This window comes from Sardina pilchardus, chromosome 2 (genome assembly GCF_963854185.1).
Source record: "Sardina pilchardus chromosome 2, fSarPil1.1, whole genome shotgun sequence".
NCBI classification, from domain to species: Eukaryota; Metazoa; Chordata; class Actinopteri; order Clupeiformes; family Clupeidae; genus Sardina; species Sardina pilchardus.
This window is the reverse complement of record NC_084995.1, coordinates 30,037,539-30,062,161: the sequence shown is the minus strand read 5'-3', so window position 1 is coordinate 30,062,161 and position 24,623 is coordinate 30,037,539. Positions and strand designations below refer to the sequence as shown.

General features: G+C 46.3%; 1 protein-coding gene across 6 annotated transcripts in view; it reads left to right on the top strand.

Annotated features, from left to right (window-relative positions):
• The window catches only part of amph (amphiphysin), a 30,427-nt gene extending 6,107 nt beyond the window's left edge, over positions 1–24,320 (top strand). Inside the window, exons 3-25 of one of the 6 annotated variants that reach the window (XM_062525929.1) lie at positions 1,614–1,668; positions 2,038–2,132; positions 3,949–4,044; positions 4,426–4,533; positions 4,893–4,978; positions 6,540–6,615; positions 8,689–8,771; positions 9,269–9,404; positions 10,574–10,705; positions 11,095–11,178; positions 11,419–11,442; positions 11,590–11,616; positions 12,399–12,689; positions 14,436–14,468; positions 15,005–15,049; positions 16,460–16,615; positions 17,227–17,280; positions 18,545–18,598; positions 19,059–19,100; positions 21,126–21,308; positions 21,585–21,743; positions 22,045–22,146; positions 22,909–24,320. In XM_062525929.1, coding sequence (XP_062381913.1) covers positions 1,614–1,668; positions 2,038–2,132; positions 3,949–4,044; positions 4,426–4,533; positions 4,893–4,978; positions 6,540–6,615; positions 8,689–8,771; positions 9,269–9,404; positions 10,574–10,705; positions 11,095–11,178; positions 11,419–11,442; positions 11,590–11,616; positions 12,399–12,689; positions 14,436–14,468; positions 15,005–15,049; positions 16,460–16,615; positions 17,227–17,280; positions 18,545–18,598; positions 19,059–19,100; positions 21,126–21,308; positions 21,585–21,743; positions 22,045–22,146; positions 22,909–23,013 — 2,226 coding nt within the window. In that variant the 3' untranslated portion in view covers positions 23,014–24,320. Of the gene's footprint in view, positions 1–1,613; positions 1,669–2,037; positions 2,133–3,948; positions 4,045–4,425; positions 4,534–4,892; positions 4,979–6,539; positions 6,616–8,688; positions 8,772–9,268; positions 9,405–10,573; positions 10,706–11,094; positions 11,179–11,418; positions 11,443–11,589; positions 11,617–12,281; positions 12,690–14,435; positions 14,469–15,004; positions 15,050–16,459; positions 16,616–17,226; positions 17,281–18,544; positions 18,599–19,058; positions 19,101–21,125; positions 21,309–21,584; positions 21,744–22,044; positions 22,147–22,908 lie in introns of all 6 variants that reach the window. The other 5 variants (XM_062525913.1, XM_062525904.1, XM_062525946.1 and 2 more) reach the window with 5 other exon arrangements.
• The last annotated feature ends 303 nt before the right edge of the window (positions 24,321–24,623 follow it).

Here is a 24,623-nt window from a genome sequence, read left to right as displayed (position 1 = left end):
TGATCTGAGGCTGCGTTTTCTTTTCTTTTTTTTCCAAGCGGCTGCCTGTGAGTGGGCCAGAGTTTATTGTTCACATTAGCCACTGCCGCTGTGAGATTCATGCCCGCTGCCAAGCAGTCTGAAAGCAGACCGAACCAGACGAGTGAGGGAATATGCTGACTCAGGATCTGTCAGTGTTAGGAGTTCCCTGTGCTGGTCAGCAGTGTGCTTCCCACATGTGTCAGGCCTACTACGTATAAGGCTTCTGCCTGTATTCCAATGACTCCCCATAAAGAGTATTGAGTCCACGTCTGCTCTGCTCTGGAATACACATCACGTCATGGTCCGAAAAAAAACCCCACATGGCAGCCACATGCAAGGGACAAACACAGACAGTTTGCCGTTGTGCTAGCTGTCGGTGAGGACCGTGTTTGCTAAGTGAACCACTCAGATCTCATCCAAATCTAATTGAGCCCGTGTACGCTGGCACACGACGATGTCACCAGGCTCAGCCGAGCTCATTAGGTCCAGCAGGCCGAGGAGCACATGCCCCATCAGCAGCACACCCTGCTCCCTTGGTGCCCCCCCGCGGACCTGTTATATTTCGGAATCCAACAAAGCAACATGTACAATACGTGTTGGTGGACATACAGTATGCATGAGCAACACACATGCCCACCAAATTTGGTTAATTTTCATGAATGTACATGTTCCATCAGCACACACACCTTGCTCCCTTGGTGCACTCATATGAGAGCTGTTCAATCAATGGAACAGCACGCAGAATAGACATGAGCTCGCAGCGCAGGCCAAGCTTAGGATGTGTAAACAAGGCCCAGACAAACAAGACAAACAGACAAACAAGGCCCAGATCAAAACCTCGCAAGGCAAAGCTGCCATTTCAGCACCACGGACAGCAGCACCAATGCCCTGGTCCATACAGTTATCTCAACACAGATGACAGATGGTGTTGAGTGGACATGGATGCACTTGTGCTAGTGTTTGACCATGCAGTAGGGGCTAAATTACTGCTGAAACATGGTATGTTTGGGGATGTATAGGCAGTGTGTATGAGGTAGAGTGGAGAGCTTTGGTGTCAGTCAGGAAATGGAGTGTGAATCTATGAATTAGTACATGCTATAGATGTGTGCTCAGCGTGAATGCTTATGTATGCAAGTGAGGTTGTCTGGGTGGAGGACTGGGCACATATGTGATTAGAGTCTGCATGCGTGTGAGGGGGATTGGGATTGATGTGTGTGTGTGTGTGTGTGTGTGTGTATTTGAGTGTGTGTGTGTGTATTTGAGTGTGTGTGTGTATTTGAGTGGGTATGTGGCTGTGTATTTTGAGCCTGTGTCGGTGTGTGAGTGTGCATTCATGCGTGTATATATGACTGGGTTAATGTGTGTAAGTGTATGTGCTGTGTATTTGTGTTCAGATGTGTGTGTGTGTGAGTGGATGCATGTGTGTGTGTGTGTGTGTGTGTGTGTGTGTGTGTGTGGGGGGGGGGGGGGGGGCGGGGGTATGTATGTGTGTGTGAGTGTGTGGGGGTGTATATGTATGCGTGTGTGTGGTACAGTATGTGTGTGTGAGTGTATGGGTGATTTCTCTGAGCTTCTCTTTGTTAATCCTCCAGTCTGAGGGCGCCCGGTTGCAGAGGGAGTTGAGGGCTTATCTGGCAGCTGTAAAAGGTGAGTCATCAGAAGACAAGTGCAGCACATTCACACATGCAGTATCTGCACATAAAGGCAGGCAGACAGACAAACATATGCACTTGCAAACACATACATACAGTACACACACCCACACATGCATGGACACACACTCTCTCTCACACACACACACACACACACTCACACATGCATGGACACACACTCTCTCTCACACACACACACACACACACTCACACACACACACACACACACACACACACACACACACACACACACACACACACACACACACACCTGCATGCATATACATATATATATATATATATATATATACAGTATATACATTGTTAGCGATTCTAACGTCCCTCATTGCTTTATGTCAAATAGCTATGCAACAGGCCTCCATGAATCTGACAGAGTCTCTCCATGAAGTCTATGAGCCAGACTGGCATGGGAAGGATGATGTCATGACCATTGGGAAGGTAAGGAGGACACAGACCATAGCACATTCCTCAGTCAAGTGTTATTGTTTTATGATGAAAATGTCTGCAACCAGAAGCTCTTCCTTTATAATGTTGTGTTTGAGTTGAGTGAGTTTGAAAGACTTACAAGGCCCCTTAAAATGGTATAGCACTTTTTGAGGTACTGTTGTTTTGTAGGTAAATCATTTTGGTATCATCCTCAAATTCATGTTGATGTTGTAGATGATATATGGTCGTGATATATGGTCATGTCTAGGACAGACATACACATCTTCTCTTGTTCCCACTTGCCATTCTGGCTATGCATTATGAAGTTCTGTGGTCAGGTTGGAGATCCTGTAGAAATATAATTAAGAAAGCTCTCACAGCACAACATCATCAATAGTATCACTAACAATATTGCTGAAATACTCACGTTAGCATGTTTATAGCTTTTCAGCTATCCGTGTCAACTGGGCTCTTGGTAATGTTTTGCGTGCATTTTAAACTAGCTTGTCTGCAGAAGTCTCTAAGCATAAATCCAACCAAACCTTGTGTTCAAGTCATTTTTCTCCCAAGTCAAAAGTGGGAATCTCTGAATTTCCAGTGTGTCATGAACGTAGCATTTGTGTCAAAAACACGAGAGTTGTCTAGAGTAACCTCAAAAGCAAACAAGTGACAGATGGTCATCATCTTGTCAGTGATGTTGTCCTGTCCTCTAGCAGTTTGACACATACGCACAGGCTTTCAAGGTGCTGCTGCGTTGGACAGCTCATTCAGTATGGGAAGCACAAGGTCTCTGACTCATCTGTTGTGTCTGTGGGTTGAAAATAACTCAGGTGTTCCAGGAATACAAGGCCCATGTCCCAGGGGGAATACAACATCTTTTTGGTATAATTTACAGCACGAGCCAGAGCAAAGTGCTCTCATAGGACTCGGCCAATGCCACTCCCTCTCCCTGTCAAAGAAATCTTCTGAGGGTTACCAAACAGGGAGGCATCTCACTCCAGGAAATCAATGGATCTGACAAAACAATGTCAGCCACATTGGGCCACATCTACCAGTGATTGTGAGGGAGATGGAACAAAGGATAGTGGGAGATCCTTAACGTGGTCCTTGGAATTGATTGAGTAGCATTTTACGTCCAATAGCATTAGGTGCCATGCCAGCACAAATAGCCCAACACAAACACAAATAGCCCCGATAGCCCTCAAAGTTTTTCCTTCTTAGACAATACCATCTACATTTCCATCTAATTATAAACAATAGACACTCTGGTTTTACATGATTGACTGCTTATTATTATGCTACCACACTATTCAAAGTGCATGATGTACGTAACTCTGAAAATGTTTTGTGTGTGAAGGGGAAGAGAGATACAAACCCACGCATGTGGGCAGTGAGGGTCATCATTAAAAGACCAACTGCTTTTCAGCTTGTTTTTATTGCTATATAACAATATTTGGACTCGTGCTTTTCTGTTCCACTAATGACCACTGAGAGCTTCCGTTCCTGTCAGAGCTCCATTTAGACGGCAACAGCAGAGCCTATTCAACGTGTTCGTTAGAGGCACACACTTCTGTCAGAGCATATTTAAATGTCAATTTGCAATTCATTTATTTTTATGAGTCATGTGACCATTGGTGTCAGAAGTAGAATAATTGGCTTGTTAAGTGCAAATAAGGAGCAGCACAGTTGCAGTAAAGAATGACTGTGTTCACACAGAGGGGTGTTGATTGGATCTACAAAGATGGCTTCATTTTTAAAGTCACAACAAAAAAAGTGATTGTCTTCGCGAAAATGACGGTCCTTATATTCGTGCGATTGTCTTTTGCAGAACTGTGATGAACTGTGGGAGGATTTTCATGAGAGATTGGTGGACTCCACAGTCAACGCGCTGGAGAACTACCTTGTACAGTTTCCAGATCTCAAGGTGCTGCTTCACAGGGGTGCCCAGAGTTGTCCATCTGAGACATACTGTACATACATGAAATCTATGCCATTATACATACAAATGTTTATTTTTTTTATAGAAATGACATTGGCCGGGTTTCCAAGATTCGTTAAGAAGCTCTTAAGTGCTAAGAACTTCTTAGGAGCGCTCTAAGAATGTTCTAAGAACGCTCCTAAGAAGTTCTTAGCACTTAAGAACTTCTTAACGAATCTGGGAAACCCGGCCATTGAAGATACTATTGGTGAAAGTAAATGTAAATGTTAACAATTCAACAGTTTGGAGCAACTGATTTGATTGATGTAATTGATTTAATTGAAATGAAACAAGATGTAAATGAACACAGTGCATTTTCTTCTACAGTTGCGTGTATCAAAGAGAGCTAGAAAACTGATCGACTACGACAGTGCCAGGCACCATGTTGAGACCTTGCAAGCATCCAATATGAGAAGCGAGAGGAAGACCATGAAGGTAGGACTTTTACACTCTTTTTCCAACTCACACCTTAAGAGGGATTTTGGTTTTTAGAGCTCAGCGCGCGTGGTCTGGTGTTTTACGGTCAGACTGTGTCCCTGTGCACAGAGCAGCTGTAAATGTGCAGTGAACACTTTTAATGGCACACCCTCACAAATCACAAGATGTATTTCCATTATGGAGAGATACACGTGAAATAGATAAGTCTCGCCCTGTGTCAGGATGTGTAGTGGCATTGTTTACCATGCGCAGAGATATTGCCTAGACTAGAGTGTGTTTAAGATGCACAGTGTTTGATGGGTATAAAGGCCAACCTTGTCAAGTTGTATTTGGATTTTGTTTATCTTGTCATCCAGGCAGAGGAGGACTTGAAAAAGGCACAGAAGGTGTTCGATGATCTCAACGTCGGCCTGCAAGATGAGCTCCCGACTCTGTGGGACAGGTAAGCGATACGCCATGCTATTGCCTCTGTGTTGGACTTGCTTCATAATTCATTAGGCCTAAAAAGGACACTGGCTGGACAGCCTTTTCAGTGCCACACCAGTGCTTGGTCAAACTATTTATAAATGGAAATGAAGGGTGCCCTCAAGGCTGCTTTTCCATTATGGAGTTTTAGTGCTCAATAAACCCATTTGGCTGTAGATAAATACGTATGTAATGTTTCTCTCTCTCCCTCTCTCTCCCTCTCTCTGACTCACTCGTTCAATCTAACTGATATATATATCTCACTGCATTTTGTTGTCTACAGCATTTCGTTGTCTCTGTACTTGTACTCTGCACAATGACAATAAAGTTGAATCTAATCTAATCTAAACACACACACACACACACACACACACACACACACACACACACACACACACACACACACACACACACACTCACCCACATCTATGGAGAGTGAGAGAGACAAAAAGAGAGAGATGGACTTGGAGAGAGTGCTCTATTCCCCTGACGTCAGCCTGTCGGCAGCCCCCATATTAGCTGGCTGTTCCTAGGTGGACGCTGCACGTGTGGAAAAGGGCCCTCAGTGCTGCGGTCAGCACCTGAGGCAGAGCGCATGCGACAGCACCCTGCCATGCAGCTCATGCCGTACCAGCGCGCGCTGTGTGCAATACTGTATGCCACGGCTGCCCATCTGCCCGCCTGGCTGCCCAGTTCGTCCGTCGACCGACTGGCTTGCCCGGGCAGAGGAACAGCGGGGTGCTGATTGCGTAATCTGTCCCATCGGATGGCCGCTCTTAGCTCTTACCATGCAGGCCAGCACAGCGCAGCTCAGCTGGGAGAAGAGGAGAGGGGCGGCTGCAGTTTATTTATATCCTCCTGCTCGCTCGCGCCCCTGCTTGGCATCCGTTTCCCCTGCAGCCGTCCTCACGGGACCGTCTTGTTCAATATGCTGCTGCTGACACACTTTGGGAGGTGGCCCCAAACGAGCCCAGCTGTTTCCATTCACGCACAATTGGGAGCAGGCGTCATTTTATGCAATTACAATCATGTAGTGAGCTACAGGAAGACGTTTTTTTTTTTTTTTTTTTTCATTTTATTTTAAACATGTAGTTATAACATGTAACTACAAAAACACCCAGAGAGCGCGAACCTCCTCCAAAACATAACCGCCTCCTGGATCCAGACGGTGACACGGATCACTCCCAAAATTTCCCTGAACTTCCCTGAAAATGTTATCGAAATCTATCCATACATTTTTGAGTTATCTTGCGAACGAACAAACAAACAAACAGACAGACAGACAGACAGACAGACAAACAAACCCCGATGAAAACATAATCTACTTGGCGGAGGTAATACATCATTATTATCATCATTTAGATTCTCTGTTTCTGCACCGTGGCTCATGATTGTCCTGTGAAAAGCATTTACGACCTGTCGTGTGAGAGCGTCAAAGCGCTTGTCATTCAACAGCTGTTGTATTCATTCACTCGTCCCAGAGACAGGTAGCAGATGTTGGTCCTCATCCTTGTGTCTTTTTTTTTCCCACCCCGTAGCCGAGTTGGATTCTACGTGAACACATTCAAGAGCATCACCAGCCTGGAGGCCAAGTTCCATCGAGAAATATCTCTGGTATGTTGCTCTCTTTGGTCTGTTGACTTTCCTCTCAACAGCTCTTTTGACGGGTGCTGAAAGGTTTGTGGGTGACAGCTGGAGTTTTCGGATAGTGAGGAGAGCACTGAAAAGAGTGTTGATTGATGATGGAAAAAAGGGATGTGTGGAATCAAGCGGAATGAGGAGTGAATAATAAGATGTGGATTCAAGTGTTGCACGGACGTATGAATGGCTGATGAGATGGGCCCAATTGAACTATCTGACATGTTTTCGTTGGACCTTGTCTTGCTGCCAGTGTCCATGACAACCCCAAATCAGTCTGAATTTGCCAGATTACACAGTAGGCCGTGTGCATCCTGGCTGATATGAGGGCTCTCGGTGCAGCTGTGTCTTGAGTGATTCATGCTCATCTGCAGCGGCTGAATGCTCCTCAGCATGAGTCATTACCGCTTCATAATGTTGCTTTTTATTCATATACTAATGACACAGAAGGTTTGATGGCACACATGGGTGAATTGACAAGAGTTGGTAGTCATTGTTTGTTTACTGCTGTCCTGTGGTTCTGTTTAAAAAAGCATCATACTGATATTCAGCTTTGAAAACTGGGTCTGGTATCTCCCCCTAGTAAGGCCATTCCTATCCTTTGGTTAAAGAGTAAAGGGCCGTTCACACCAAGAACGATAACGATAACGATAACGATAACCATAACAATAGAAGCGTCCACACTGGTCAACGATAAGAGAAGTCTCTCCTCATGTTAATGAATGTGAAGGCTAGAATATTATGGGTTCTGATTGGCTGTTCGCTTTTTATCATTCTCAAAATCGCTCTGAAAGTGATCCTCAACGATATCGTTCTTCATGTTGTTATCGTTATAGTTTATGTGTGAACGTCGCCATTTATATGAACGAGAACGATATTTTTTTATAGTTATCGTTATCGTTATCGTTCTTGGTGTGAACGGGCCTTAAGAATGGGGTTCATGCCTGGCAGGGGAATGATGACTGTTAGATTGTGCATGGTAATGCTGGGATGCTGCAGACTGTCAGAGAGAACTGCAGAATGGCGTGTATATTTCTATCAGCAGCTTAAGGCCCCTGGGCACCATTTCATTTCACTTGCTAAATCACACAGCAAGAGACGACTGAAGAGGGTTTCTGCTCATCCCACAGAGCAGCTCGCTACTCGGGCCTCTAGTGCAGCCATCACCCTCCGCCTGGATCTCAACATAGAGGGCAGGGAGGATAGGGAATGAAATTAAATGAGCCTTTTAAAGACATATTTTTAGTACACTATTTTTGTGTATAATTGTATTGTGTGTGTGTGTGTGTTGTGTATGTGAGAGATGTATGTGTGTGTGTGTGTGTGTGTGTGTGTGTGTGTGTGTGTGTGTGTGTGTGTGTGTGTGTGTGTGTGTGTGTGTGCGTGTGCGTGTGTGTGTGCCTGTGTGTGTGCACATGTGGCTCTGTGTTTGTGCTCGGAGGCACATCTGTGTGCCATTTGTACACACTCCACTTCCCACACAAGGCAGCCTTTTGTCTCGTCGGCTCTGTGTGCGCTTCCGGTGAGCGGGTGCCCGTGGGCCAGCTCCGCTGGACGATGACACTCTCTCAGCGCTGGCTCCTTGCTTCGTGTTCATCCTCTTACCTTGACTGAATTGGGACATGCTAGACATCACTTGTCCACGGCCACGTTTTGGTCTGTGTCAGGGTGACAGTGATGAGCACAGGGCATTGGTTAAGCTTCAGCACACGAGCTCTCAGTCATCACAGCTGCCCCCTGCTGGGCGTGTGGGGCACTGCAGCATCAGAAAGGGAGATATGGGGGAAGGGGCACTACTGTATGTGTGATAGTGTTACTTTTTCAGTGGTTCAGTTGTTGTTAAAAAGGTTTAAATTCATATCAGACCTTTATCGTAACTACTGAGGGTCAGTGCGTATACAGGGATAAGATGCTGATACCACGTTCACTGTTATCATTTGATGTTATCATATAACAAAATGCACTCTGTATTGGAGGTCCATGTGTTATGTCACCACTTTTGATATTTCCGACTTTGGTCTTATTTTTCTTTCGTTCTCTCTTCCCCAGCTATGTCACAAGCTCTATGAGGTGATGAATAGGCTGGCTGAGCAACATTCTGACAAGATGTTCACAATCCAGGGAGCTCCCAGGTAAACACTGTTTGGTATTTGTTATGAAATTATTGGCTGAAAATACTTCAGGACATTTTTTTTCTTATAGCTAAAGTGTTCTTGTATACATTTACCTAGTTCTAAAAAATGATTAACATACAATATCATGTTGTTTCACTGCCTGTGTGACAGATATATGCGGTAAGTGACATGAAGAAGCTCAGATAGAAGTTCCCTAACACTCAAGTAGTTTCCCCACAGTCTGCCTGTGTGTATTACATCTCCAATAGTATGTTTATAGCTTTGCCAAGAAAGCACGGCAAAGAGTACTCTCCTCCATACAGTAGAAAAGACCTGACTGAAAGTGATTGAGCTCCCATAGATGACCTTAGGGGATATTTTTTGCACTAGACACACTTTTGCACATTACATCTGGACAAGTTTTTGCATTGATGAGAGCGTTGATGCCTCAAGAGTGTGATGTGTGTGAGACCAGAGGGGTAATGCTTAGCCCTGGGTGCCCTGATGTCTTGCAGTGACTCGGGTCCACTGCGGCTGGCGCGGACCCCGAGCCCTCCGGACGACTCTCCTCCTGAGAGTCCAGACGCCAGCCCCAACCACATGCTGAGGCCCACCTCCCCTGGCCCGCCCCGACCCAAGTCCCCCTCACAGGTACGGCACCGAGCCCACGGAGCATCACACTCACACAGCACTGCCGGGTCTCTTCTCTTTTCTTCACAGGCTGGCCTCTCTACCCCAGGCCTGCCAAAAAAGCATATTTTATAGTTTTATCTATCTCTTGTCTATCATTCCAACAAACATACAGTACATACTCTCAGTTTTCCTTTGTTTCATGCTCCTTCTCTCTCACATCGCTATTCACATGGGCAAATATAAACACAAGACACAAGCATCCTTTCCAAAGTACGCATACAGCACTGTGACATGGAAATCAGCCTACACAATTGCACAAACGTTTGGTTGAGATTAAGTGATGTTATGGATTATTGAACATCGGAGTGTGATTACATTATTGTAGAAATAGAACTGTGTCAACACTTAGAATAAAATTGTAAGAAAGTGCATATGATGTTGATCCACAATTGCTTTGTTTTCATCTCCACGTGACAGAGTGAAGATGTAAGTATTTGTGTAGTGGCCAGTGTATAGTGTCTACCCTGTAGCATGTCCACATTACCAGTAGCACAACCCCAAATCCAAGTGTCCTCTAGTTTTTGTATTTACATGTACGTCTCCAGTATTTGCTGAAGTTGATCCCAAATGCCTGACAGATGTTATCTTCCTCAGTATCTGACAGTCTGACCATGTCGTCTTTGTTGTTGTGTGAAGTGTGTGTGTGTGTGTGTATGTGTGTGTGTGTGTGTGTGTGTGTGTGTGTGTGTGTGTCTGTGTGTGTCTGTGTGTGTGTACTGTATATGGACATAGCCTTTTATGATAAAATGACTAAATATAGGCCCATTTTGTCAAAGGTCAGTGACCTAGTCTATGCATGTAAGTCGGTAGCATTGATATGTTGCAGCCTGGGCCATGTTCACAAACTCAGTGGGCTACAACTGGCTGTGTTATTTAGAGAAAATCCAAAACAAAAATGGCAAAACTCTGCTCTGCATCAGCTGTAATAGGCAGTCTTTCTGTGCTGTGTAGTCAATGTTTTCTGTATCCATGAATGTCCGAGCTGTATTTCACCTCTGAAAATATTTGAATCCTCTCTGTAAGAAATGTGATTGGCGGATTCAAATAAAGAATGTATGTATGAATATGTGTGCATACTGTATGTGCTTAGTGTTTGTGTGTGACCGTACACAATGCCTGTTCTCCAGCCCAAGAAAGGACCTCCCGTGCGGCCCCCACCAATGGCCACCCCCACCCCCACCCCCACCAAAGAGGTTCAGCAGGAGCAGATCATTGACCTGTTTGACAGCGCCTTCCCTGTACCTGCACCCTGCATCCAGGTCAGATCCCACACAGCCATTTGTAATCTACTTTATATCAACATATCTGGATATAACCGCTGTGACCAAGTATGACTGGAGCCAAAAGGAGTGTTATGCTGTTTGAGATATCTTTTTTAACCAACCCAAATGGCCCCTGAAGGTAGGGCTCCAAAAGTCTTCAGCTAAAAATAGAGGAAAATGCAGCCTTGTTCGAATTTATTTTTGATGCACTATTAGTCCACGTTTCAACAAGTTGTCTGCAGACCTTAAGCAGAGTAACTAGATTCTCATAGATGTACTGCAAAACACTTTGATGGACCCTACTTCGATGTTGTGCTATGTTGTTTGACTTCATGCACCTTCTATGAGTCACTGACATTGAGGGATGTTGTTTGTGTGTCCGGCAGCCTAACGAGAGGCCTGGCGAGTCTCTCCTGGACCTGGACTTTGATGCGTTCCCCACTACTCCCGCCGGGCCGTCCACAGCTCAGGTCAGAACCCCCTCCGGCCTCCTCTCTAGAGCACTTTATCTCCAAGCAGCATCTGGGGGGCTGTTAGCTTCAGCTAAAGAGACGGCTCTCCTCCACCTTCCATATTGAGTTAGCTGATCAAATGAATACGCTTCCAGTGCTTTCTGCCCCAACAGGGCTAAGTGTGAGTGAGTTTAGAGCACGCTGATTGAGTGAGTGAGTCAGCAAATCCAATGACTCTCTGTGTCTCTTCTCTTCCAGAACTTACCCTGGGACATGTGGACGGTGAGAAACTCTCTGCCACCTCTGATGGCTGCTTCCTGTTTACATTAATCTGTTTCTGTGTATGTTGGACACGTGGGAAAGCAGAGGGTCAGTGGACTTGGTCAGTGTTGCTTGACTCATGTTGGTTTGTGCTCTTTTTTTTTGCAGGGAAACGCTGCTGCAGCTGCACAGCCTGTGAGTACTGACTGCTGAGCAGTGACCTCCTCCTAACACACCCCAGACACTCACACTCACATACACCAAAAGCCAGCTTTGAGAACACACGCGATGAGACGACCCATTTCCATGTGGATTCTTGCTCACACACTTGGCCCTATTTCCAACACTGAGTCTTAGCTACCCACTCATCATAGATCCCATCTCACTAGAGCCCATCTCACTCAGTGATGAGTCCTAACATGCAATAAGTGTAGAACAGAAGTGCCTCACTTTGCTGCAGAGGATACCACATCATGGAACACTCTCATGAGCCTTTGACAGGAGGTGTCAAGACAACCATATTAGAACCTCAAATGAAATGATTATGTTCTTGTGTGTGATTCTATCCTATTTGTAGCAGTGTGTTTAAACTTGATGTAGCAGTCCATAGTGGTCTGGTAAACATTACGGTATGGTATGTATTCAATGTACTTGTATGTTGTCTGTAACTAATTTAATGAATTGGTATATACTGAACATACTGTATATATGCTTCATTTGGTGTATATTTGCTGTGCACTCCAAGTAATGTGATTACTTTTGTTTGAGGCAGGATGGTGTCTGCCTGTGTAAACTCTCTGCTCTGTTTACTCCTCCTCCTCTCACCTCCCCCTCCTCCTCCTCCTCCCCGCCTGCTCCAGCAGCAGCTGGACTCGGGGTCGTGGGCCGAAGGAGCGGCGTCCCAAGGGGGCGGGGAGGGCGAGGCTAGTGCCAGTGCCAGCGCTAACTCCTCACTCCCCTCCGCCTTCCCTGACCAGGCTGGCGACACGGGCTTCACCGCCGACTGGAGCGCCAACTTCGCCGCCGGCTTCGGCGCGTCCGCCGGCGGCTCGGAAGGCACCGACCCCTTCGCCGGCGCGGCGGCCGACCCCTTCGCAGGCGCTGACGGCGCGGCGGCCGACCCTTTCGCTGGCGCGGAGGGCGCGGCCGCACCGGCGGCCGACGGAGGATGGCCCCCGGCGAGCGGCTGGGGGGCCGCGGAGGCGACGGAGGCGACGGAGGCCGCGCAGCCCCCGGCGGCGGAGGAGGAGACCGCCGGAGGAGACGAGGTTAGCGGCCAGGGCCTGAGCGAGCAAACCCCCGAGCCCAACCCTGAGCCTGACCCCAGTGGCGCCCAGCTGCAGCAGGAGCAGGGCCAGGGCCAGGAGCTGGGCCGGGGGCCCGAGGGAGCAGGCTGGGCCCCAGAGCAGGCGGGGTGGGGGTGGGCAGAGGGGCAGCAGGCAGCGGAGGGAGCGCTAGGTGAGGAGGCAGAGGGGGAGGCGGCCGTGCCGGGGATCGTGTTCACCGACGAGTACGGTCAGCCGGTCCCGGAGGGCACGGAGGACGGGTCCGGGTGGGGGGGGCACGGCGACGCGGACGCCGACGGCTCAGAGTACGAGACGGCGGAGGAGCTGGACGAGGCGGCGGGCCACAACGGAGGCTGGACGAGCGGCGACGACGAGCTGGCGGCCGACGCGGAGCAGGGGGGCTTCGGTGAGTGGGGCGCGCCCGACGCACCCTCCCCCTTCCCAGAGCAGGCCCCGGCGGCTGACGCGGGCTTCGGCGGCGAGGGCTTCGCCGTGCAGTGGGACCAACCGGCCGCCACGGAGCAGGACACGGCAGAATCAGCGCCGCAGCCGGTCCTGGACAGCTCAGCCACCGAGCCGGCGCAGGGCTCAGATCCGTTCGGAAGCGACGGGGACCCCTTCGGCACAGAGAGCGACCCGTTCGGCGCGGGGGAAGACCCGTTCGCCACCTCCGCGGACCCTTTCGGAGCCTCCGAGACGGACCCGTTTGGGGCCTCCGACAAAGATCCGTTCGCTGACGCAGAACAGGACCTGTTTGCTAACCAGGGCGTCGCTGTGGAACAGGACCTGTTTGCTAACCAGGGCGCCACCGTCGAACAGGACCTGTTTGCCAACCAGGGCGTTGACGCATTTGCCACCGACGCGTTTGCCACCCAGGCGCCAGCCGAGGCAGAGTCGGTGGGTTTCACCTCCGACCCGTTTGCGGAGAGCTCCGCGCAGGGTGACAGCGGAAGCTGGGCCGGAGGCTGGGAGTCGACCGGCGGAGGCGGCGGCGGCGGCGGGGGAGAAGGGCAGGACTCAGCCCAGTGGGCCGCCTTCGCCACTCCCGGCGCCACCGCGGACGCCGACTCCTCCAGCAAGGGCTCCTGGCAGGAGGTGAGCGACAGCAGCGGCTTCTTCTCCGCCGACGGCCAGGGCGACTTCGCGGCAGGCTGGGGAGCCGATGCCGCCAGTGCCGGCGGAGCCGCTGCGGGTGGTGGTGGTGGCGGAGTCGGCGGGCGCCAGCCCCAGGACTTTTTCGCCGCCTTCCCCGGTCCGGGCGAGCCGGCGGCGGGCGGCACCGCCAGAGCCCACGCGCCCAGGGAGCCGGAGAACTCCGATCTGTCGGAAGACGAGGTTGCGAACCGGAGATACGGAAAGTTGTACCAAGAAATAGATACAGAGAAAGACGAGGTACCTGACTTCCTCACCCCATGTGTAGCGTAGCGTAGAGTAGAACTCAGCGAGAGAACCTCCCTTCTTTCCCCGCCCGCAGACGAGAAACCAGAACCCTTCCTGCCCCCCACCCACTACGAACCCCCCCTCTCTGGACCCCCACCGGACCCCACCGGCAGTCCGCAGACCCCGGCCTTCCCTCCTCTGCCTGCTTGTTTGCTCGTTGTTTTATTTCTTTTTTGTAACTAACGTCTGAAATTGCATTTCTACTCCAATTTTTGAAATCATACCATTTAAAGTAGCATATTCCAAGCAAATCCCAAGTCTAATTTGTTTCTCTGTGATTCGGTTTAGGTGGCCAACAATGCTTTTAATGGATTTCCTCAGGTAAACAAAATTCCTTGCCAATCTTAATTCGATGTCCTTGAGTGCCAGTAAGATGTTTTCTATGCCTCACAAATACTCTGTCCCTGTTCAAGGGCACAGTATGGAGATAGTTCAAGTCAGAAACCCTGGCACATTCTCCCTACAGTATATGAGTTGATATGATTAATAGTGTCTGTAATCTCAAGCAGGGTGGCTTTTATTTTGATCCCTGCCAGTACTGTATAATAATAAGCTAATGCGCTTGAACCTGGGACAGAAATGCTAACCATGTATTTATGATGAGTGTACAACATTAGTACTCTATCTACTAATGCCAGAATGCTCCTTACTAACATCTTTCCCTGAATGGTTATGGTTATGGTTATGGTTATGGTTATGGTTGCTTAGCAGACGCCTTTGTCCAAAGCGAGATTAGTCAAAGGCTTTGGTTAATGATTAATCCTTTTGCATATTAACCGCATGCTTGTTTTAAAGTGTCCTCTTTTTATTGACTATGAAATGGAACTGACCTTCTTTCATTTCTTCCTCCTTTGAAGACGGACAGTGCTGCCCCTGCCTTTGCTGCAGATTTTGATAAGATGGTGAGTAGGCACTGTTGTGGCAACAGGTAACCATGTTGTTCCCTGCCTGAGATTGCATCTCATTATGATTGCAAGCTAATTGTATTGATGAGCACATGTTCCAAATTACGGAGGCATTATGTAGAACTGTAGAGAGGGAGGAAGTTCCGGACCCATTCGTTTCAAAGGCTGATGATAATCTCGCTAATTCAGCCAAAAGTATACTCAGTGGAATGCCACCATCTTTAAAAATGTCGTCCCACTGTGCTGACTTCTTCCCTCATTTTCACAAACAAGCAAATTAGGTGCCACCTTACCCATGACCACAAATTATGTTGACCATTGAAATTGACAGCTCATCCACCAATCGACATAGACAACAAGCGTTTATGTCAACCAGTGATTTTCTGAATCCCGATCTCCTCCCTAAGGTCTAAGCCCTGACCCTTCAAAGACTTAACTGACATCTACTGATAAGTGATCAAGTTTGAGAGGCTACAAGGGTTCAGAATGTTAATAACAGGAATGGTAGAGCACTTGTATCTGTACATCGACAACAGCAAAAATGTTTTTGTTTCCATTTTATAGCAGTTATTTACTGATGTTTTTTCAAGCTTCCAGCCCCCCTTTGGGTTTGATGATAAAACGGGTGTGAATTAGCCCTCATACACTTCACAATTTCACAGTGGGGAAGCCCTAAGCCCTTGCAAAGTTAGTGGGAACCTGCATCAAAGTCTGTGAGTCTGTGAGGGGAGAGATTGGGATTCAGCCAATGAGCAGTTGAGGGACACCATTTTGAAGGCGGTGGATGTTAACTGACTGAGGCTAACCCTCCGAAATCTGACCACCTGTTCTAAATGCTATCCTTTGCTTTTGTTCAGACCGGTATGAATGTAATTTTGTTGTTGTTGTTGCTTCTTTATTTTGTATACAGTACATTTTGTATTTGTGGTCATATTTTTGGATGTTTTATATAACATTATTTTTCTGTTTATTGCACATGTTGCCATTATATTGCATATTGATCTGCCTTGCCTGCAAATATGAAAACATATAATGCCTATGTTGTGCTGCGTTCTGATGTATTTGTTTGTCAGTGCTGGAGAGGTCATCCTTAGTAACATAGAGCCACTGTGGCTGTCACCTCATCAGCTGGTCAGCTGTGTGTCTGTGCCCTGTGTGAAGACTGGTTCAACCAGCTGTGTGTCTGTGACTATCCTGGCCCTGTGTGAAGACTGGTTCAACCAGCTGTGCGTCTGTTGCTATGCTGGCCTTGTGTGAAGACTGGTCCAACCAGCTGTGTGTCTGTTGCTACGCTGGCCCGGTGTGAAGACTGTGCTGGGTGGGTGTCTGTTGCTATGCTGGCCCTTAGTGAGGACTGTGCTGGGTGGGTGGCTCTGATGCTCTGCCCCTGCCTGTGCTTGTGAAAAGGCGGAGGGCGCTGCGGCTGTGGTGGCCACTGAGGCCCCTGAGGCGAGCGAGGGGGCCGAGGGCAAGGTCACGACCCCACCTGCCCCCGCCGAGGCGGCTGAGACCGCTGAGACCGCCGAGACCGCGGCTACCAGCCCCCCAGGAGAGAAGGCCCCAGTAAGTGCAGCATAGCTACAGTATGTGCAGGAGTGTCAATAGTGACCATCGTCATCTCATCATTATCATCATCACCATTACCATCATCATCACCATCGTCGTCATCTTCATCATCATCATCATCACGCCCCCAACAGTGTCATCATGGTTGACAGTGTTGTCATCTTCGTCATCACCATCACTATTTTTTTTGTGTGTTTTTCATTTTTTATCGTCACATCTTCTTAATTGTTCACATCATCTTAAGTGCTTTAATCATCTTCAACATCATCATCATCGTCCTCTTCATCACCACCTTCATGAGTCATATCATCATAGTTGACAGTGTTGTCATCTTCATCATCTTCACTATTTTTTTTATTGTCCACATCATCTTAAGTGCTTTAATCATCTTCAACATCATCATCATTATCATCTTCCTCGTCTTCATCACCACCTTCATGGATCATATCATCATGTGTTTTACCATTATTTTGTTTTTATTCCATTTCCTTTTTTTTGTATCATGTTATTTTTCATTTATTTGAATGTTATTTCCACACCTTAGCATTGTACCCCATCCAAGCGTATTATCTGCTAACTGTGCACTGTGTGCTGTGTATCTGGTTCAGACGCCTGCAGAGTCACCGGTGTCGGCTGACAATGTGGAGGGGCCCCAGGCTGAGGTATGTGCTCTACTTTCCCCCATGTCACTCTGCTGCTGCACAAGGGGTCATCTGGGGGGTGTATGTGGGGCTCTGTTACCTACGGTCATGTGATGGGATTTAAAAAAAAAAAAAAAGAGCCCGCATGGCTTTGTGCACCAAGTCGCGCAGGTCTTATGTCTGTCTGACTGTGTAGGCTTGTGCAGTTATGTTTAGCTGAAAATGGGAATTTTCATTCACCGTTTGTTTTTTATTTTAGCTGTTTGTTTATTGATTGATTGATTTATTTATTTTTCTTTACACAACCGATAAGAGATGTCTTATGATAAGTCATGTAATTGTTTTCATTTATCTGCAATGTTCTGCAATGTGTACAGATTAAGAGATACATTATCTCTGTTTTAATTGCAATGCCAAAACACAGGGCGTTTTGAATTAGGCTACTATTTTGTTTTGTTTTTTTACTTTTTATAATTTACTTTTTGTAAATACCAACAGTTGTTTGTTACCAACAGTGCCTGTGACACAGAAGTGTTTTGTCTCAGTTCTAATTCTGCCTAAAGGAATATGCTTAAATGTTCCCTTAGACAGAAATACTGTAGGCTCACAATGTCATACAGCAATTCAATGTGGTCCTGTTATTCTTCAAATCATAGAATTGCGCACAGAAGTAACCTTTCCCATATAAATTGTATGTAGATCAAAAAGATTAAAAGGGTGTATAGAAAAACAGCAACAACAACAACAAAACAGGTGTATACAGTAGCAAGTTCTGACCTCTAGCTGAGACGTACCAAACAGAACATAAGAAGTATTCTGGAGCCAGGGACTCCTTTATGGAGTCCTGTACAGAGTTAAGAATGTCTCTTTGTACAGTAGATACCTGTAGCTGATGAGCCTGACAAAGAACAGCTCACCCATGTGACTGCAGTAACTATGAATTATGGCCCAACTGGGCATCATAAAGGCTCCTGTGAAGCCCCTCTCATATATGAGCTTGGCTTTAATCATGCGTTTGGGTGTTTTGGTGATAAACGTCTGTAAATGTGACAATATGTCAGGTTGAAAAGTTTACTCAACCCGAGACATGACAGTTAAGTTATAGCCAGATGAGTGAATATGTTCTAACAGCTGCCTCTAAGAGGAACCATGGAAGTGTAAAAACATTCAAAATGGCAGAAGAACCGCATGTGATGCCCAAACTGAACTAAACTGAACTGTTTGAATGCAGAGGAACTGTACGACACTTAGCCTGTGTGAACAACGCATTCTCCTCCACGTGTAGGAATCTGCTGCAGTACCAGAGGCAGGGAAGGAGTCCCCCACTGCGGAGGCTCCGGTAACTATCTCTATCCCATAATCCCAGATCCCGCGGAGCCCCATTTCAGGGATCTGGGCCTCTATCTAATCAGCAATCACCGGTTGATACCTTAATGCCTGCGGTGCTCGTCTGGTCACTGAGATAGCAAGATAGTTGTTTATGTTTCTCAGCGCATTGTGTTTGCCTCTCAAGGTACTAAATCTAATCCTGCTTGTATAGCTCCAATGTTTTGTACTGTATGTTTATGTGATAAGGATAATTCTTGCCTCTTGAATATCCAGCACAAGGATGTATTTTGTTTGGTTTGTTTGTTTGTTTGTTTGTTTGTTTGTTTGTTTGTTTGTACTTCTTTAAAGAATGCTAGTGTTTATTCATTCGGTTTCCCTTGGCGTGTTTAAAGCATCAGTCCCCTGGTGGCTGCCAGTGTAATCTTCTCAGGGCCATCCCTCATGTGTAACGCTCATGTTTCTCTGCATAGGCGTCTCCTGACGACAAGGGGTCTCCCATTGAAGAGGCTCCGGTAACTAACCTCATACTGATTAATCAATTCAAATCAACTCAAAGTCAGACCTCATCCCCGCTGTGCTGGTGTGACCCCCCCCCCCCCCCCCCCTCCTCCCCCCAAACCTCAGCCAGGTGATGATCTCCAGACAAACGCTGGAGCCACATCAGCCCAGGCGGTGGTGTTTGTATACTGTCTCAAGATGAAATTATTGCCTTTTTAAGATCAGTCAGCTATTGTACCTTCTGAATTGGCATGATTTTCTCTGATGTGATTTGGTCATTTTCAATAGTGATTATCATTACGGCAACATGTTTCCATCAAAGACAGTATACATCAGTTCCATTATTGTTACATTGTTTTCTGGTTTTCAGACATGGATCCTGTTTTTGTACACGTGTAAAATGGAGATTGCTAATGATGCACCTTGATCACCATGGTTGCAATAGCTTCACAGCACACCAACACAGAAAACACTCTTTAAAGCTCACTGTCTAGAGTACGCTTTAAAGCAATGGAGGCATCACTTCACTATGCCTTCTGTTTTCTGTGTTAGACCACTTCCAGTTAGTAGAAACACATTGTTCATCACTTTCTCAAAAACAGTAAATATTTAACTTTTACTGTACATGAGTTTCAAAAAGGTCCGTGTCCAGTTGTGACACAGAAGGTCAGACGCTCTCAGCTGTATAAATATTCTCAGTTGGTGTGCAGGTCTGTGGCCGTTAAAAGGAATATTGACCATAAAAGACAGCATGTCTCTGTAATTGATCAGATTATGTGGTCAGTGACCTCATCTATCTTTGCTCCCCATCAATTAGCGTAGCCTGATTAGGCCACACCACTGATGATTGTGATTACAGCCCTTCCGAGCTAACGACCTTCTGTGGTTACTGTGGAAACGGGCCCCGTTTCATAATGAGTGGTGTGTGATGTTCTGGCCCCCCCTCTCCTTTTCCTGAAGAAGCAAAAAAACATAAATGATTTTGAGCACACAGGCTTTTATAAGAAGCTTTTCGGTGAGGTGGTGTGAATAACGACGTGAGCAGCTTTTAGGGAGTGTAGAGAGTTTAGAAACAATTTCATATGTGACTTAGTGCAGAGTTCTTATACTTCACTCAGACTCTTTCAGCTTGTTTAGCTTGTTAAAGAGTTGCATACCTACAAAAAAGGAATCAATGAACTCATTTGAAGCACAAGAGTTAAGAATGACTAGAACTACTTAAAGGTGGTGAGGCAACCAAAGCCCTAGTTGTTGATATAATGGGTAACCAAATCAACCATGCTTCAGTAGTTAAACTGACTAGGCCTCAGTTTTAAACATCAAATCTCATTGTAAAAAGTCATTAGGCTTTGATGTTTCGAACAGTGTTTAAGCTTGACAATGTAAGTATGTTCTCTGTAGATATTCTGACTGAAAATTTTGTCACAGTTTTGTTCAGAAAATGTAAGAATTTGAGTTTTCCCTCTGTAATTTCATGTTTTATCTTTCATTAATACTTATGTTTATTACTAAGTATTTTTTTAAGTTTTATTTTATAAGCAGTAAACCAAAATTGTACACAAATGAATACACACAGTTACTTACTTTCACAGTAACTAGGCATCAGTTTACTTCACTGTACGTATATGAGCTGACACAACAGTGTGAAAGTGCAAGCAGACCTCCATTCCCTCTCCCCACTCTGGTCAGTTGTCTTTTGTCAGACAAACAACAAACTGACATTATCATTCAACCATCGCAGATATGGTGAACTCAGTTTGACCTCCGGCGTGGTAAAAACTGATAGATTTCACCTCTACCCATGGCCATCCGTTTTCCCCCAAACTCAAGAAATCACTATCCCAGAACCTCATTGTGTTCCGCTGCAAAGACTCCCCCTTGTGGTGATTTCAGTGTGGTGCTCCAGTCGCCCTCCTCCTCCTCGTCGTCCTCCTCATTCGGCATATTCCAACATCTTCTGAATTGTACCGATTATTAGCGTTGGCATTAGTGCTAACGCCGCGGCAGCGCCGGCTCACACATTTGGCCACATGTCTCAGGCTGAGGTGGCCAAGCCCGCGGGCGAGAGCGGTGGCGACGGTGGCGGCGAGGGCAGTGCGGAGCCAGAGGCCGAGCCCCAGCCCAAGCAGGAGGCGGGCACTGTAGAGGTCAAGGCAGAGGAGGCAGCCAGTGCTGCTGTGGCCAAACCAGTGGAGGGGCCAGCAGACAGTGTTTCTGAGGAGGTATCCAACCACCACGCCAGCTCCTCACATCAACACTTAACCACTAACACTAGCCACGGATCCAGACAGCTTCCGTTTGTTTTTTTTGTTTTTTTGGTGACTTTGTCTTTGGAGACTTTTTTTGAATGATCAATTGTCAAATTATTGATTTTGTTCTGTTACTGTTTGCCCATTATTTAATGGTTAAGAAATGGTTTGTTTGTTTATGTGTGTTGTTGTGTGTGTTGATAGCTTTACTGGAGCCGAGTGCTAACTCTGCTCTTTTGTGTCTCCCAGGAGAAGATGCCTATCCCCTCTGTTGTGATTGAACCAGCGTCCAGCAACGAGGGAGATGATGACCGTGATGTGGACATCCTGTCCCCCACCACCACCAGCGACAACGGGGTGCCCCCCACATCTGGCGCCTCTGGCATGCCCCCTGGCTTCCTCTTCAAGGTCACACAGTGTCTGACAAATACACACACACACACACACTCACGCACATACAGTACATGCATGCACACTCACAACTCACATACACAACCTGGCCACACACACTCACAAACTGTACCCGCCCCCCCCAACACACACACACACATACACACACACACACACACAAACTCTCTCTCTCTCATACACAGACACACACACACACACACACACACACACACACTACTCTTTTTGTTCACTCCTTTGTTCGCCTGCTTAAAAACATGAATGTCAGAAAAACAATGTGTATGTCTGCTCCCTTTTGCAGGTGGAGGCGATGCATGACTTTGATGCAGAAAACAATGATGAGCTCAACTTAAAGCAGGGAGACATGGTCCTTGTGGTCCCCACATCCCAGTCAGAGGATCAGGTATGGCGTCTACATCGGCGTCGCTACACTCTTATTGCACTCTCATCTACACACTTACTTATTCACAGGCTTCTGAAGGAGAAGTGGTCCATGGCCCGCTACACTTAACTGCAATACTGTTTCTTAACTGTAGAGAGTGCCAGTGGCCCACAGTATATGAGAAACAAATAGTGATGTCTGCCATGACAGTAACAGTTTGCTAGAGTATGCTATCTGGTATATCTGAGTATCTTTGCGAGGTTAGGAGAAATGGAACAGGACTATGATCTGGCAGCAGTTAGACCTTTAACTGCAGTTAAACTTCAAAGCATTAGCAACGATGCTGACTGACCAGCACAGAATGTTCAACGCGGTGCTAGTTTACTATTTCCACACTACTCTTGCTCACTCTGTCTACTTCTAATCAAGAAAGTGAAAGTATCAAATGCTTGCACTCTGCTTCTAAGCAACATGTAGGCAAGCTAATCTGCATAAACCTTTTCCCAACGGTTCTGGAGCTGATTCAACATGTTGAGTGTGCTGCAAACCGGCTGACGAACCATGCTGGCTTTAAAGGACACTTACATCATGTAGGCCTTTGATGACATTGGTTTAAAGAACCATTTAGGGGTGCCATATACTGTATAAAGCATGCAGTAGATCATATTTGGTTCTATATAGCACTTTTTCCCCTAAAAGTGTAAGCCTGTGTTCACTATTAGAGAGCGTCATCTCTTTCCTCCTCCCTCTCTGTCTTTCTGTGGTCTGTCTCTCACTATCCAGGATGCAGGTTGGCTCACAGGCATGCGGGAGGTTGACTGGCATCAGCAGGGGGCCTTGGCTAAAAAAGGACTGTTCCCTGAGAACTTTGTCCAGCGCGTGGATTAACTGCCCTCACCGTGCTACACACACACACACACACACACACACACACACACACACACACACACACACACAGTCATACATACACACACACGAGGCCTCACGCAACCCAAGAGCTCCAGATGGGGCCAATCACTCCTGTCTCTACGGCAGGCCAGAAGGGACAACAGCTAACAGAACACTCCAGTCACAGAGGGAAAATAAATATCAAAACACATGTAAACCAACATAAATGGTGAACCCTCGTGGAAACACACAGTAAACCTACTCAAGAGCTTAATGACAATAAAACGATTTATAACAGAGCATGATGCGATAGTTATGGTCTTAACCTTCCTCTTGAAAATCAAGACCTTTCTGTTTTTGTTTGTTTACCTGTAAACAGCAGCAAATTGATGTGTGCTTTGTTGGAACTGTGGTGACCTCCACACGTAACCCCTATCTGTTTAAAGGAAAACTGACGTGAGTTTCCCTCTAACAAACAAAAAAAAATGACCTTATCTTCTCTGCACCAAGTGTATTGTATTGATTTTTTCGCTCTGCAGCGAATTTTATCAGACTTTGTAGTGATATGATCTATTTAACCGTTCTAAGTGTTACACAAGACAAATGTTTCCTTTCAGACATTTCAGTCATAAATGTTACCTTGCATCATTGTTAGTGTTCTCTGTAGTTTCATGGCTGGATGTGTACGGCTGTGGTGATGATGTTTGGCGTACTATTGACATTGTCCAATGACAAGACTTGCTGTGCTCTTGCCAAATGAATTGAAGTTCTAATTATGAATATGGATATGTGTTCAGTTACAAGCATGAAAAAGTGATTTTTGAAGGAAAAAAAATTAAAAACCCTGGACCTGGCAAATACAGCTTTGCAAAACATAAAATGTAGCTCCCCTGAGTCCTTGTGTGTCTTATACCTTATATCCAGGATAACATATATTAACAGATAAGTCTTTCAGTGGAGATGAGAAAATATCCACCTGTGAATGGAATTTTATGTTCTGATGAATTGTATTTACTGAACTTTATATTTTTTAATCTGAATATCACTGGATTGTTTTTTGTTTTTGTTTGTTTTTTTGTGGGTGGGTGGGAAGACAACATATGCAATATATGTGGCTGGTTCAATGGACAACCATGGTCTGACTGTTTAGTTTAGCAAGGACTAAGCCACTCCTGTGTTCGTACAGTTAGCCCTCACCATAGAACATTTTTTGTGATGTACATATCTGTGTTAATTTATCTATAAGGTGAATAAAGAATAGTTATCATGGCTATATGAAGATGGCCTATGTGATGAATCTCAGTAAATTTCTATTTTCCTTTCGTCGTGTTCTACCACATTTGACAGGCTACTAATGTTACTTGGCTAGCTATGTAAGGCAAACATCTGTAAATGAGACTGTAAATGGCACTTTGGTCATAATGTGTATTTCTTATTGAAAACCAATGTCGCCGTAAAAGTCATTCCTGTGTAGCCTTGTAGGCCTGCTCCCTGCATACACTAATCAGGCAAGAATCTGAACCCTGAACACCAGATTCAGGCGTTCCTGTAGCAGTGCTGACTTGTCTGCATGTTGAAGCATTCTTGACTAAAACACAGATCCCCGGTCC